Source organism: Carcharhinus amblyrhynchos, chromosome 9 (genome assembly GCF_965287045.1).
Source record: "Carcharhinus amblyrhynchos chromosome 9, sCarAmb.v2.hapA, whole genome shotgun sequence".
NCBI lineage: Eukaryota > Metazoa > Chordata > Chondrichthyes > Carcharhiniformes > Carcharhinidae > Carcharhinus > Carcharhinus amblyrhynchos.
The window spans coordinates 45,556,956-45,570,721 of NC_137332.1; the positions used below are offsets into that span (position 1 = coordinate 45,556,956).

At 39.7% G+C, this 13,766-nt stretch overlaps 1 protein-coding gene across 2 annotated transcripts in view; it reads left to right on the forward strand.

Annotated features, from left to right (window-relative positions):
• The window catches only part of LOC145348362 (uncharacterized), a 55,220-nt gene that overhangs the window by 24,846 nt on the left and 16,608 nt on the right, over nucleotides 1-13,766 (forward strand). For both annotated transcript variants that reach the window (XM_080196568.1, XM_080196569.1), the window contains exons 4-10: nucleotides 3,680-3,839; nucleotides 4,889-5,048; nucleotides 7,146-7,269; nucleotides 7,537-7,565; nucleotides 9,776-9,833; nucleotides 12,133-12,207; nucleotides 12,343-12,371. In XM_080196568.1, coding sequence (XP_080052694.1) covers nucleotides 3,680-3,839; nucleotides 4,889-5,048; nucleotides 7,146-7,269; nucleotides 7,537-7,565; nucleotides 9,776-9,833; nucleotides 12,133-12,207; nucleotides 12,343-12,371 — 635 coding nt within the window. The remainder of the gene's footprint in view (nucleotides 1-3,679; nucleotides 3,840-4,888; nucleotides 5,049-7,145; nucleotides 7,270-7,536; nucleotides 7,566-9,775; nucleotides 9,834-12,132; nucleotides 12,208-12,342; nucleotides 12,372-13,766) is intronic.

A 13,766-nucleotide genomic window follows, 5' to 3' on the forward strand; every position in this document is an offset into this window, starting at 1 on the left:
CCGTGCAAACTCCAAACAGTGACCCGAACCAGGAATTGAACCCAGGACCCTGGAGCTGTGAAGCAGCAGTGCTAACCACTGTGCTATCGTGCCACCGTCTCCTTATTATTCAATAGCATAATTGAATCCCACACCACCAATGACCTGAGATTCACCATGATCAAAAACTTGCTTGGACCAGCCATTTAAGTGGAATCTAATGTCTATTCGACCCCAGCAATTAATGATCACTTGAGGGGATCATCCCATCCCTGCTAGTATTCACCCAGAACTGGTTGGGGTAATTGCCATGCAGGCAGTAGAACAAGCAAAACAAGCTCACTCAAAGGCACTCTCTTCCTGATCAGATGGGCCCACATTCAGGAGGGAGAGGTGCTCCCTGCTTGCCCTTTCCTCGGACCATATCCTGTCCTCAGTTACCTTTTGTCAGAGATCTAATGATGAATCCGATTGAAGACCACTGGTCCTGTCCATGCTGCTGGTCGTGGAGAGCTGTGAGTCTCTATTCAGGGGCAGCATTTCAGCCCTCCTGGGGAGGTGCAGCAATTAAATGCTCCTCAAGGAGACAGAAGGGTTGGTGGCAGAGTTCCCACTGCCAGTTATGGCCAGGTATCCCTCCAGCTTTCAGAGATTGTCAGTAAGATTATCACCGGTTTCAGTGGTGGACTGGAAGAAGTTCTGCCTCAGAGAGCTGCCAGCCAATCAGATTGGCCAGCAACTCCAGTCCCAGGAGTGTCACCAGTTCAGTAACCATCTCAGGGACTGCATGCAGTCCCACAAGTCTAAATATTAGAAATTCTAAACTAAGGACAGTATTTATATAATTTTAAAACGGGGGCTGAATTATGTTTGCACACCCGGTAAAATTATCTCCATTCTCTAGCCTGATTTCACCTCAAGGCAACTATTAGTGTTGACTCCCATTGAGATCAGTTAATATCTTTTCAAACAAAAAGCACCAAAACATTTGAGAGGATTTAATTGCTCACTTATATCTCTAGTTGGTTTAGTGTAATTTGAGAGCATGGTGACTGAGCACTATTTTGTTGGCAATCCAATCTTTGCTTGAATGTAATGCTTTATTACTTTTGCCATTAGGTAAACTGTGTCTATGGCTCTGTGTAAATACAACATTCTATTCTGCAAGATTCATATAGTTCAGCAACAGTAATTCCTGTCCTCACAGTATTTCAGTTGGTAAATATTGTTACATCCAGATGTATGGCGGTAAGCTGTAGAGATCAAAAAGGCCCTGAATTCAGTCTAGGTCTTGTTAGCTGATCTCAACTAGGTTAGAGGAATGATAATTGGTTTAAGGGGCAGGTAAAAGAAAAAGTAAAGTTCCAACTTTAATTCTGAGCTAAGATCTTGCTTGAAATTGTATAGGTGCAGATGTCAGATAGGGACATTGTTCTGAACATAGTGGTTCAAAGAACCCTAGCTCTCCAGTCTGTTGATATACAGAGACAAATCCATTGCTTGAGAGGGAGGAATGAGCATGTATGGAAATAGATGGTTAAAATTGGAGTCCATGAACAATTTAAATATCTCAATTCAAGGAATGGTAATTCAGAATTCCAAAACCTTAAGACTGATTCAATTCCATTTTTCTGTTTCCTCATGCTGTTTTATTTCTGAAATGAAATTTATATAATTAAACCGTTAGAGCTTGTTTTGGCTTGGTTTCATTTCCACAGGAGGTTATTCATGGTATCGCTGAAATGGCAGGATTTTGATGCCATTTGCTGGTGTTGCTGTTAATGTTGTCCAGCTTGTTGGTGATGTTGTTCTGCTGGTAGGTGATCTTGTTCATGTTATAACTGAGCTTTTCCTGCTTTCCAGCTTGGGTGTAGTTCCAGTACGAGCTCTCTTCCCCTTCGTTTGCTTACAGGTTTCAGTCTCGATGCATGACCTTGGAGTCTCATCTTCACCAACAGCTTTTGCTGGATCCCAGGTTTTCATGATTGGTTTTTGTATATGTACAATTTTTTTTATTCATTCATGGGACATGGGCATTGTTTTATTGCCCATCCCTAGTTGCCCAAGAGCAGTTGAGAGTCAGCCACATTGCTATGGCTGTGAAGTCACATGTAAGTCAGACTAGGTAAGGATAGCAGCTTTCCTTCCCTAAAGGACATTAGTGATCCAGATGTGCTTTTTTTTTCGACAATGGTTGTGCGGTCATCAGTAGATTCTTAATTTCAGAAATGTTTTATTGAATTCCAATTCCAGTCTAACAAGGATTCAAATCTAGGTCCCCAGAACATTAGCTGAGTCTGTGGATGAATAGTTTAGCGATAATACCAGTATGCCATCACCTCCCCTAAGTTTGTCCTTGCAAAAACTCGGGCAGGGATTTGGCATGCTTGTTGAAGTATTATCCTCCTCCTGTCTGTGTATCAGTGAGTTGTTGCCTCCTCCCCAAGGAGGACAGACCCAACCTCTCCAATCTAACTTCATAACTAAAGTTTTTATTCCTGGAATCATTCATGTAAACTTCTTCCACACTCTCCATTGCATTCACGTTCTTCCTATAGTGTGGCACCCAGAACCATGCACACTATTCCAGCCGAGTCCAAACTAGTGCCTTAATATGTTCAGCATAACTGTGTTGCTCTTGTATTCTAGGCCGCTATTAATAAAGCCCAGAATACTGTATGCTTCATTAACTGCTGTCTCCTCATGTCCTGCTGCGTTATGACAATTGGTGTTAGTCTCATGGTTACTATTACTGGGGCTAGCTAAATTTATTCATTGGATTTAGATTGCGCAGCTGGCCTGGTAGATTTGGAACCATGTCCTTACAGCATTAAAGTGGGCCACTGGATTACTAGTCCAGTGACATCATCACCATGCCACAGCCATCTCTGGACTGACTTTCACTGTGCGAGTTAGGAGAATTCTCCCTCTAGCCAAAACTAGATGAATCTTTTGGCTTTGTTTAAATTCTCATGAACTTGGTCTCTGTGTGGTGAATAATAAAGACAGCACTTCTCTGCTTCAGGTGCAGGACTCTCTGTCTTCTGCGTATGTTTCACTCTCTTGCTCCCTCTCTCAATCTGCAACCAGATATCTTAATACCTTTCTACTGACTTTTCCTCCTTAAAGTCCATCCTAATGATAGCAGGAATCACATTGGCTTTTTATTCAGGTAACAATGCTAATTGGCTATAAATTATAACTGTTTATAAAACCCAGCATTCCTAATAACTCCCTGTAAGACTTGGAAATGGCACATACAAATACTGTTGCCTTTGTGTATAGATGTGAACATCTTACACCTTGTTCCCATTAAAACATCCTGGGCCCCCTGGGCCGTCCTCGTGTGCGGAACTTGGCTATCAGTTTGATAGACTATTCTCGCCTGATTTCCACTTGTGCTTTATGGTTCAGCAGAGGTCACTGGGCATTATAAAATAGGGCAAACTCTTGCTACTTTCTTGCAGGCATTTCCGGAGATACTGAATTAAATGTACAGTTTCTACTATGTTTGAGATCAGCTAACTCAGCAGAGATCAAATTCAAGGTCTGCTGGGACTGTGCATGTCCATATCACACTATCCAGCAGCAGTACTTGAGTGGTCAGGATCTTTTTTGCAGAAGACCAATCGTGAAGATAATTTCTTAAAGGGAAAAAAGCATCCTTTTGATTTAGCGCTTGGATTTTATTTTGAAACAGTGCACAAGAAGAAACCTATAAGAAGAAGGAGAAGCAACATCGAGAAATGGAACAGAAAAATAAATTACCCAACAGAGAAACAAAAGAGAAATCTTCGGGTCAAGTTAAGGAATGTGAAAATAAAGAAAAGAGAGAAAAAGAGTTGAAGAGGAAATTCAATGTATGTTTAAGATCTTGTAAATTTGGTGAAATGTGTACAGTTGTTATAACAGCTTACTGTATTGTGGTCCTGAGGGAGTATAGCATTACTAATTTTCACTTTTTAATTTCTTTAAAGTTAGAACTTGGTTTCTTGTACACCTCATGCTGTAGTATAATATTCAATGTAGTAACTTCAATCAAAAATATCTTCCTTTATTTCTGCACCTCCTCCTGTGGTTGCTTGCAAATCTATCCTTGGCAGATTCTGTTTTTCTGTGGCTTCAAATGCCAAATTTGTCCAGCTGATTTTTCTCTACCCTAGCCCATGAAAAGCTGCAAATTTTGTGTTCTCTCTTTTCACGTTTTTAATCTCGCTTGCTGCCTACCTTCTCCACTGGTGGAAAATTGTAGAAATAAAAATATTGGAACACTGAACAGTTCAATTAGGATCATTCTGTTTCTACTCTTTTTTGTGCTGTTTCAACCAAAAATCGACAGTATTACATTGTCGGATTCTCTAAAACAATAACCTGTTGCTTTTTTTTAAAGGAAAAATTGGATGCACATTTGAAGCATTGAAAGCTACAAAATTGAGAGATTATAGGGCAGTTTTAGGTTAGTCTAGGAAAGAGTCAAGACAGATATGATGGAGTCAATGGTCTCTGTGCTGTAAATTTGCATTATTCAATCTATTTTTCTCATCCTGGCTAACCTGCTTTGCAATTCCAGTGAATTGCTTTTGTGTAAATAAACATTGCTGTTACCTGCACATTGAGAGACACTTCAAGGCATTTTGCTACGTTCAATGTTATCTTGGCAGTTTTCATATGTGTGTTTTAATCTTGAATTTCTCGTGTAATATAGTGTGAAAATACAGGGTGGATTTTGTTAACTTGTTAAGAATCTAGTGTGTGACAAAGGGAGATACAAGGGAAGAAACCGCTTACTAAGGGAGTGATTTCAGTCCACCAGACTAATTTAACACACTTAAAATCATCAGACATTCAGCTTCTGCTTTCATCATTGTGATTGAATGATATTTTTGTGTTTAACTGTTTTTGTTCTTAGATCACAGGCTTGGAAATTCCAATATATAAAGTTCAAGTGCAGCAACATTTAAAAGGAGGGAAACTGGGCCTTACAGTGAAACAGGGTGAAATGGTGGAAATTATTCGGATGGTTGACTGTCCCACTGGGAAGTGGTTGGCAAAAACTCAAGATGGGAATTGTATGTAAATAACTTTCTTATTTTTGTTCTCTGCACCCATCCATTTCATTTTGTTGATTGTTAGAGACTCGTGTACCACAGTAGTTTGTAATAGTTAACAAAATTAAAATTTAATGATCGTTGTGATGTGTAGGATTGCTGACTCTGTTAGGGCACGTGGATCACCTGATCACTTTCAGTACCATTCTGTTGAAGGTAAAGGTTTACATTTTGTATGAACTCATATAATCCGTACAGTGCAGAAGCAGGCCATTCAGCCCTTCAAGCCTGCATCAACAACAGTCCCACCCAGCTCTTATCCCCGTAATCCCACATATTTATCCTGCTAATCCTCCTAACCCACACATGTTGGGAAATTAAGGTGAAATTTAACATGGGTAAATCAAGCTAACCCACACATCTTTGGACTGTGGGAGGAAACCAGAGCACCCAGGGGAAACCCATGGAGACACGGAATGTGCAAACTCCGCACAGAAAGCAGAGGTGATCAGTAGAATTAAATTAAGCAATATAAACCTGTAAGACCAAACGTTGTGTGCTGATTTAGGTCATCTCAGCCAGGTTGGTCATGTAAGGGCACTATAAATAATTTCCACTCTGCTTGCTAAAGTGGAGAAAATATCAGTCAGCCTTTCGACTCTTGACTGGCAATTGGAAGGTGCAAATGCAAGTCCTCCTGTGACCCCTATCATTAGGGATTAGTCAGAAGGGTAGTGAATAGTTGGGAGGTTGGGAAGTAGTCAACAGGGTGGGGGCAGTGTCAGTAGCATAATTATCCAGCAACTGCTTTTAATCCTTCTGTTTTTTTCTCCCTGGCAACTATTCTGATAAGTCGGAATCATCCAAACTCCCTAAGCAGAATTTTCCCATCCCACCTGCCACAGGAATCATGGCGGGGCCGGGGGGGGGGGGGGGGGGCGCGCCAGGGGGCAGACTATACAAAGGTACAGTGACCTTGGGCAGGATTTTCTGGTCTTGCGGAGAGCACATCCGAAAAATCCCATCTTCTGACTCAAACTCAAGAGTTTCTGTGGGTTCTTGAAACAGGGGAATTGCCCATTTTGAAGTTGAAATTTCCTGGGCAATGCTTGCAGAGTCTTTGTGTTGATTTCCCCAACTGAGGGATACCTCAAAATGTCCTCCAGGGTATGACCGTCCCGAGTCCAGAAGAACTAGGACATTATGTTCCTGAGCCATCTGTGCTGTTGAAACTGTTCAAACAGATAATAGCTGATTCAGATTCTTTATTCCTTCTTGGTACAGATTGAATAGGGTGTAAACATCTTTCTGTTCAATTAAGAAAGAGATTGTTACTTATCTAGTGTTTTTCATGACCATTGCATAGCTCAAAGCTCTGCAGTCAATGAAATAGTTTTGAAGGGGTGGCGCAGTGGTTAGCACTGCTGCCTCACAGTGTCCAGGACCCAGGTTCAATTCCTGGCTCGGGTCACTGTTTGTGTGGAGTTTGCATGTTCTCCCCATGTCTACATGGGTTTCCTCCAGCAGTCTAATTATGTATGGGTTAGGTTGATTGGCCATGCTCTATTGACCTAGTTTCAGGGGGATTGACAGGGTAAACGTGGGGTTATGAGATATGATAGGATTGTTGGTGCAGGCTCGATGGGCCAGATGGCCTCCTTCTGTACTTAGTTTCCCTCAATGTGGATGGCCATAAGACATTAGATAACGGTCATGGGTGGAGGGGAGGACTGGTGGTGTTAAGATGGCGGCGCGGGCTTGTTGGGCTGAAGGGCCTGTTTCCCGGGCTGTTTTTGTTCTTTGTTCTATACTGCAGGGATTCTATGATTCTAAGTGTAGTCACTGTTGTAATGGTGGGATGCTAATCTCAGGACTTATACACAAGGCCCTTTTGAAAATCCATTGTATGTTCTTGCTACCTTTCATTTACACTTGCTTTTAACTAGCTTCACGTTTAAAGAATTTCTGGGAGACATTCCGAAAGAGGTATTTTCCTATTTGCAAACACATGTAAAGGGATGGGTTGAAGGCCTGATTCAATGGTTGCTGTAATATTTAATCTGTGCTGTTTTTGAGAGTTTTGTTTTTGGAATATGATTTCGTTTTTTTGTTTTGCAGATGGTTACATCCAAATTGATGCTGTTAAAATGGATGATACTGAAATTAAGGAAATTAGTAAAAGAATATTGAAACAGTCTCAGATATTCGAGGAGATATATGATGATGTTGGTCTGTCTGAAATGCAAGTATAAATTTCTTCACCTAAACATTTATTTATCTTTTGCATGGAAAATTAATCGGTGAATAGCTTTCCTACTCCTTGTGTGTTGTAAAGTGCTTTACCACAATGGCACTACCAGGAATGAAGTTGTCCATAACATCGATACAGTTAATCTTCTGTTGTTGAACAAAAGTGTATTTTATCTATTAGTGTTAAACTCTATGATGTGATGTATAGAAGATGGTTTGAAAATTGCATATTTCATTAATGGGGACAATTCTTCAACAGAACCGATGAATCATATTCCACAAGTGTAGGTAAGTGATTTCTTGGAATTTCATTACACTAATATCATTAATTGATGTTATGGGCTAGGTGTTGTGTTGCCTTTTTTTTAACAACATTTGTTTCATAAGTTTCAATTGATTAAATTTATAGGGAACTATTTTTATGAATATGCAATTTCAAGACTCATGTATTTTAGGAGTTTAACTTTAATTTAAAAATTGGATTTTTTCAATGGAAACTAAATGAAAACTACCAGCAGACCTAGAGTATCTGGCTTTTACTGTTTGATTTTTCACAGAGCAGACAGCTTTTGAGTCAAGCAGAGGGGGAATCTGCCAGGAAACTGTAGACTAGTAGCAGACTAGTAGCAAGGGTATTTCCTGATTTGGCGTCACTAACTAGGAAAACAGTGATGCCCATGCTTGAGCTTGGGTGCCACAATAGTGAGGGGTTGAAGGAAAGTTGGAGGGTCGCCTAGCCGGATGCTAGTAGAAGGACTTCAAAAAATCTCAAACTGAGTATTTCTGGAACACTTGAGGAAAATCAAAGGTTAATCCTAAGAGCTTTATTTATTTCTTCAGGGAATGTGGGCATTACAGTCTGAACCAGTATTTGGTGCCCACCCTTTGAACTGGCCATTTTCAGAAAGCATTTAAAAGTCAACTTTACAACCTAAAATCTATGAAAGATGTTGGCTGGGATTTTCCCCAAAAAGTTCTAAGTGCTGAAGTTGTGTAAAAATAGAAGTAGCTCCTGCTGTTTTTTGTTAGTGGGACTTTCAAAATGAATCTCCCACAATCTGTGCACTGCAGAGTGCCTCAGGGATTTTCATGCTGAAAATCGGGGTGGGGGGGGCCTATTCCTACTGGAGAGGCTGGCAGCATAGCGCTGAGTGGGCCACTGTGCGTGCACTGATCTGTCGGAGTGGGGATTGGCGCATGCGCAGTTGCTCTACACTGCTGGCCTCCCAATCGCTGGCTGACCCCGCGACCCAGCTTCTCTGTCCCTGCCAAATCACCGCCCACTACCCCACTCAATCCTCCTGATCATCGGCCTCCGGGACGTCTCTGGATCAGCCCCAACCTGCACCACCACCACCCCCCATCTCCCCAGCAGTTCCAATCTCTCTGAAGCAGCCCTGATCAGCCCCTTCCCTCCTTCTGTCACTGATCTCTTCCCTCCACCGCTCCACTAGCACCCGGCACTGCCTGATGCCTGGTGGGCAGTGCCAAGGTGCCCCTTGGGCAGTGCCAGGTGGCCTGATTGGCAATGCCCAGGGGTCACACCCCACTAAACCCCAACCTCCTGGGGTGCCTCCAGGGCTCCTCTTCACTCCAGCGTCATTGGGCCGTCAGCTCCCTGCTAGTGAGAAGCTGTCGTAAACCTGGCTGGAGTGAACCACTCCTCGCAGAGGGGAGAGAGGCTAATGGGCCCAGAGACTTCAGTCTGGCTCCGATAATATTTGTATGAAGATTTTAATTTTCAGATCAGCTCCATGTCGATTTCTGGTGAAGGCTGTGGCACCCAGCAGGGAGCCCGCAAAACGGCTTCCACTGATGTCACCCAGCCCACAGTTCTGCTCTCATGACTTCACTAGCAGTTAAGTGCTCATTGCCAAAGCATGACAGTCTACCACCAAATTGTGCAACAACTTTTCTTTCAGGATTGTGCTAGGGGTGCAGGCCTATTGAGTTATCATGCCCCGCTCTCCCCATTAATGAGTTTATGACACATAAACTCACTGGAATAACCATATGATAGATAACCTGGATGTGAATATATTCTGCTGCAGAGAACAACATTATAATGAAGTTCCTTAACAATTCAGCCTAATTTAAATATATACATAAACCATGAGTGTTCATGCAGCGTTTCTATTTAGCCAAAGAAATTTTGTTTCTAAAGCATATATTTCATTGTTTCGGTGAATATTATGTGGGTAAGATTTAATATCTGCAATGAAAATTGTTCAAAGATCATCTGTTACTGTACTTATTCAGGTAACTCTACTAAAATTTCTCATAAGTTAATAACAGGATATTCTTTATAATCAGAGGGTTAAGATGTATTTTTTAACTAAGACCCTTTATTCTAATACAGACCATGATCCCATAATTGCATTTTAATGGGTGTTCTGTGTTGTGAAATGATTGGAATTGAATTTCATCAAAGCTAATGGAAAAATAATTAGTTTTAAACTGCATGTTCTGTTGGATTTTTTTTTAACAACTATATTAAGATTGTGGACAACCACATGAAACAACGGACACCAAAAAAGATTCAGAGAAAAGAAACAGGTCAGTGATCAGTATTTAATAGACTAGATAACCTGAGCAAAGTCTCATGCGAGTTGTCATTATACTTCACAGATGATGGTAAAATTTTGTCTTGTCAAATACTTTAAGTGATAAAGTTGAGCTCAGTTGCTTTGTTATTTCTGTTCGGATGCATTAATAATTAGTTCTTTAGGAGAATCATTTCCACCCCACTCTTTCCCCCTCCCCCTCCACAACAGCCTCTCTCATTACCATTAAAAAACCCTTAAGAACATATATTGTATATACTGTCAAATAATTATTTTAATCGCTTATTTCTACATATTACTATTTATTTTAATTAGGTAATTATTTCATGAAAAATAATCAAATATAACTTGTGCTCCTGTGACATTGCTCATGGCAAATCATGGGTTGAACTTGTTAGATTGGATGAATGGAATGTGGAAATGGAAGAGTCACATCTCCAGTGAGAAGCCCCAGAAAGATATTTAGTAGCAGACCTCATCCAACAGTGAAATAAATGTTTTTGTCAGACACCTGAAAAATAAGTAAAATTTTCCTAATCTAATACTCCACTGTCTGAGGATGTCTCCTGCTGCAAATTAAGGAATCATTTTCTTTCACACATACTGTAGTCACATTAATAAATCTGTGCATATAATATTGGAGAGAAGACCTTTATCATTGATCAGTTCAGACAGGTTGCTTTTTTTATTGCAAGGAAATAGAAATGTACAACATTTTTAGTAGAATTACATTAATTTGCATAATTTTTTACCACATATCTTCAAAATTCCTTGGTTATTTTTAAAAAATTCCAATTAATTAAGCATGGTTCCATTCAGGACTTTAGAATTTTCCTCCAGACTTAAAGGTACAGTCTTTCCAAAATTTCTGCTCTTTTTCTTTTGCTGTTTGCTTCAGATTTCTGATCGGACATAAATGACAAATACCGTTTTGGAATGCATTACAAAACTTAAACCAATAAACAAAATTGTAGAGTAGACTTCTGAATTTGCTACCTATGGTATAAACTGGTGGAGTTAACCACGTCGAGTTTTCATTCCATTCCATTGAGTTGAATGAATATATAGAGGGGTTCTATAAAAGGTGGGCCAATAAAGTACAGAGTTTTATTTGTCATGTGCAAATTGTATTTTATCTTTTAAGAAGCTGTTCAACAGCGTACTTTGCAGTGTTTTTCAAGCAAGGTACCTTTGAAAAAAATTGTATATGTAAACATTTTAACTTTGACATCTTACTCAAAATACAAATTCCAGTTACCTGCTATAATCTTAAAAATACTTCCCAAGGAGTCATTGTCTTCAAAAATGTTTTATCGAGGTATGGAGGAAAGGGGCAAGGGGAGGCTTACAAACAGCGAGTATTGGCATGTTTTGTGAATGACCAGCCCTGTCACCCTCTCCACTTTTTTCATATGAATAATTTTCCTGTGTTTTTGAGGTCTGTGATAAACAAAAATGTAACTAGAATGTAGTAATTTGAAATAAATCTGATAACAAATTGCAACACATTTCAAAATGTAGAGATTACTCCAAACCATTGCCAGAATCTGTATGTAGATAAACAAGTCAACTTCACACAATTTATCATGTTGTAAAAGTTATTTTGAGCTTGTGCAAAGGCTAAAAGAGAAAAAGGCAGATCAAAATATTTGTGGTTTGAATGATTTTTGTCAGATTGATTTGTTCCCCTTTCAATAAAATGTTCATACAAGCCCATTAAAATTAATAATTTTGCGTATCATACATTGACTGATATTCAAGCAATTTCCCCAATCAGTGATCCTGATTTTATTATCTCCCACTTTCTATGCCTTTTAGCTTTGACAAGGGGTCATCTGGACTCAACGCAGCTCTTTTCTCTCCTTACAGATGCTGCCAGATCTGCTGACGTTTGCCAACATTTTCTCTTTTGGTTTCAGATCCCAGCATCTGCAGTAATTTGCTTTTAATCTGTTGATTGAAGGACAAATATTTGCCACAACATCAGTGATGACTACCCCCTCGCCACTTTTCTCCCTTCTTTTGAAATAGTGTCATTGGATTCTTTGCAACTATCTCGGAGGGATATAAGTAATAATGTAAGGCGAGAGGGCATTGGTAAAGAAACAAATTATGAAAATGCAGTCAGTGTAAATGGCAACAGCAGAATGTTTACCAGCACCCGTTCAGTTCACTTTTACTGAAAATACTGTGCATGCTCTTAGTTGCATATTCAGGCTGAAATGATGTAGGCTTGATGGTATGTTAATTTTTTTAAAAAACTACACTGATTTACCTTTCATTTTATACAGCATTGGAAATAAGATGAATCCTTTGACAAAAATCTTACACAAAGGAAAAGAAAAGAAACGAAAGGGGTGCGAAAGGTAAAATTGACACCTTTTTATATATAAAATAATTGGATTTACTACTGTTTTTTAAAAGAAAATAGCAGAATTAACAAATTTCTTTCAAGTTTCAAGAAAGCATTCTGCTTTAATATTTTTTATATTTTACTGCAGTTCTTCACATGTCCTGCCATCTGAATTTGGTAAGATTTATATTTCAGTATTTTTAATAAAATTGCATTCTGATTTTTTTTTTCCTTGTAAAAAAGATACTGTAGGTCTTGTAGTTTGGTTCTGACATAGTACAAGGTGGGATTGTTTAGATAGTTAATAACATATAGTGAATTTTTGCTGAAGGGAAACTTGAAAGCAGATTAATCTGTCCAAAAGGGTAAAGGATGTTGACTGCTCTTAAAGATGTGCATTCTTCTGTTGTTATCATGCCTTTCACGCCCAAAACATCAGAATTACTGATCAGTGATCCATGTACTGAAGGTACATGTTGGGGTGTGGCAACCCAGTGATAATGTTGCTGGGCAAGTAATCCAGAGGCCTGTATTAATGTTCTGGAGGCTTGCAACAACAAAAACAGCCTATACTTGTACGTCACCTTTTAATGTAATTGTATGTCCTATGGCATATGAATCATTATAAAACAAAGAATGACACCGAACTGCATGAGAAACTGGGCTGGTTGATTAATGCTCACACAGGTTTTAAGTTGAATCCTAAAAGTAAAAAAGGAGCTGAATGAGGTGTATGGAGGAAATTCCAGAGTTTGGGTCTTAGGCAACTGAAAGTACAGGCACCAAGACTGGAGCAATTGGAGATGAACAAGAGGCCAGAATTAAGAAGAGTGCAGAAAACATGAGAGAGTTATGGGACTGGAGGCAATTACAGAGGTGGGGAGGAGTGAGGTCATGGAGGGGCTTAAAAATAAGGATCAAAAATTTAAAATGAAGACATTGTTTGGTCGAGTATCATTGAAAGTCAGCAAGCATGGGTAATAAGGGAGTAGGGCCTGGAGCAAATTAAGACATGGGAAACAGTTTTGGATGACTCCGAGTTTATGGAGGGTAGAATGCAGAAGACAAGCCAGAAGTGTATTTGAATAGTTGAACTTAAAGTAACAATGATTTCAGGAGCAGATAAGCTGAGATGGGCCAAGAAGAACACTGTTATTGAGGTGGAAAGAGGGCGTCTTAGCGATCACACATGTATCAGGTTGGAAACATGTTTGGGTTCAAATGTGACATTAGGATTACAGCAGACTAGCTGAATCTTGGACTGATGACAGTAAGAGAAATAGAGTCAGTAACTAGGCAAGAGAGTTTGCACTGAAGACCAAAGACAATGGCTTCACTCTTCCCAACATTCAATTGGAAGAGTATTTTTTTGCTCATCTGATATGAGACATCAGATAAGCAATCTGATAGCCATAGTGCTGTGTATTTTTATGAAAACTGATGCTGTATATTCAGATGATGTCACCTGAGGGGTAGCCTGTAGATGAGAAACAGGAAGGGGCCTAGGCTAAATCTTTGCGGGATACCTGAGGTAACAGCGTAAATAGTAAGAGAAGTCATTGCAAGTGATTC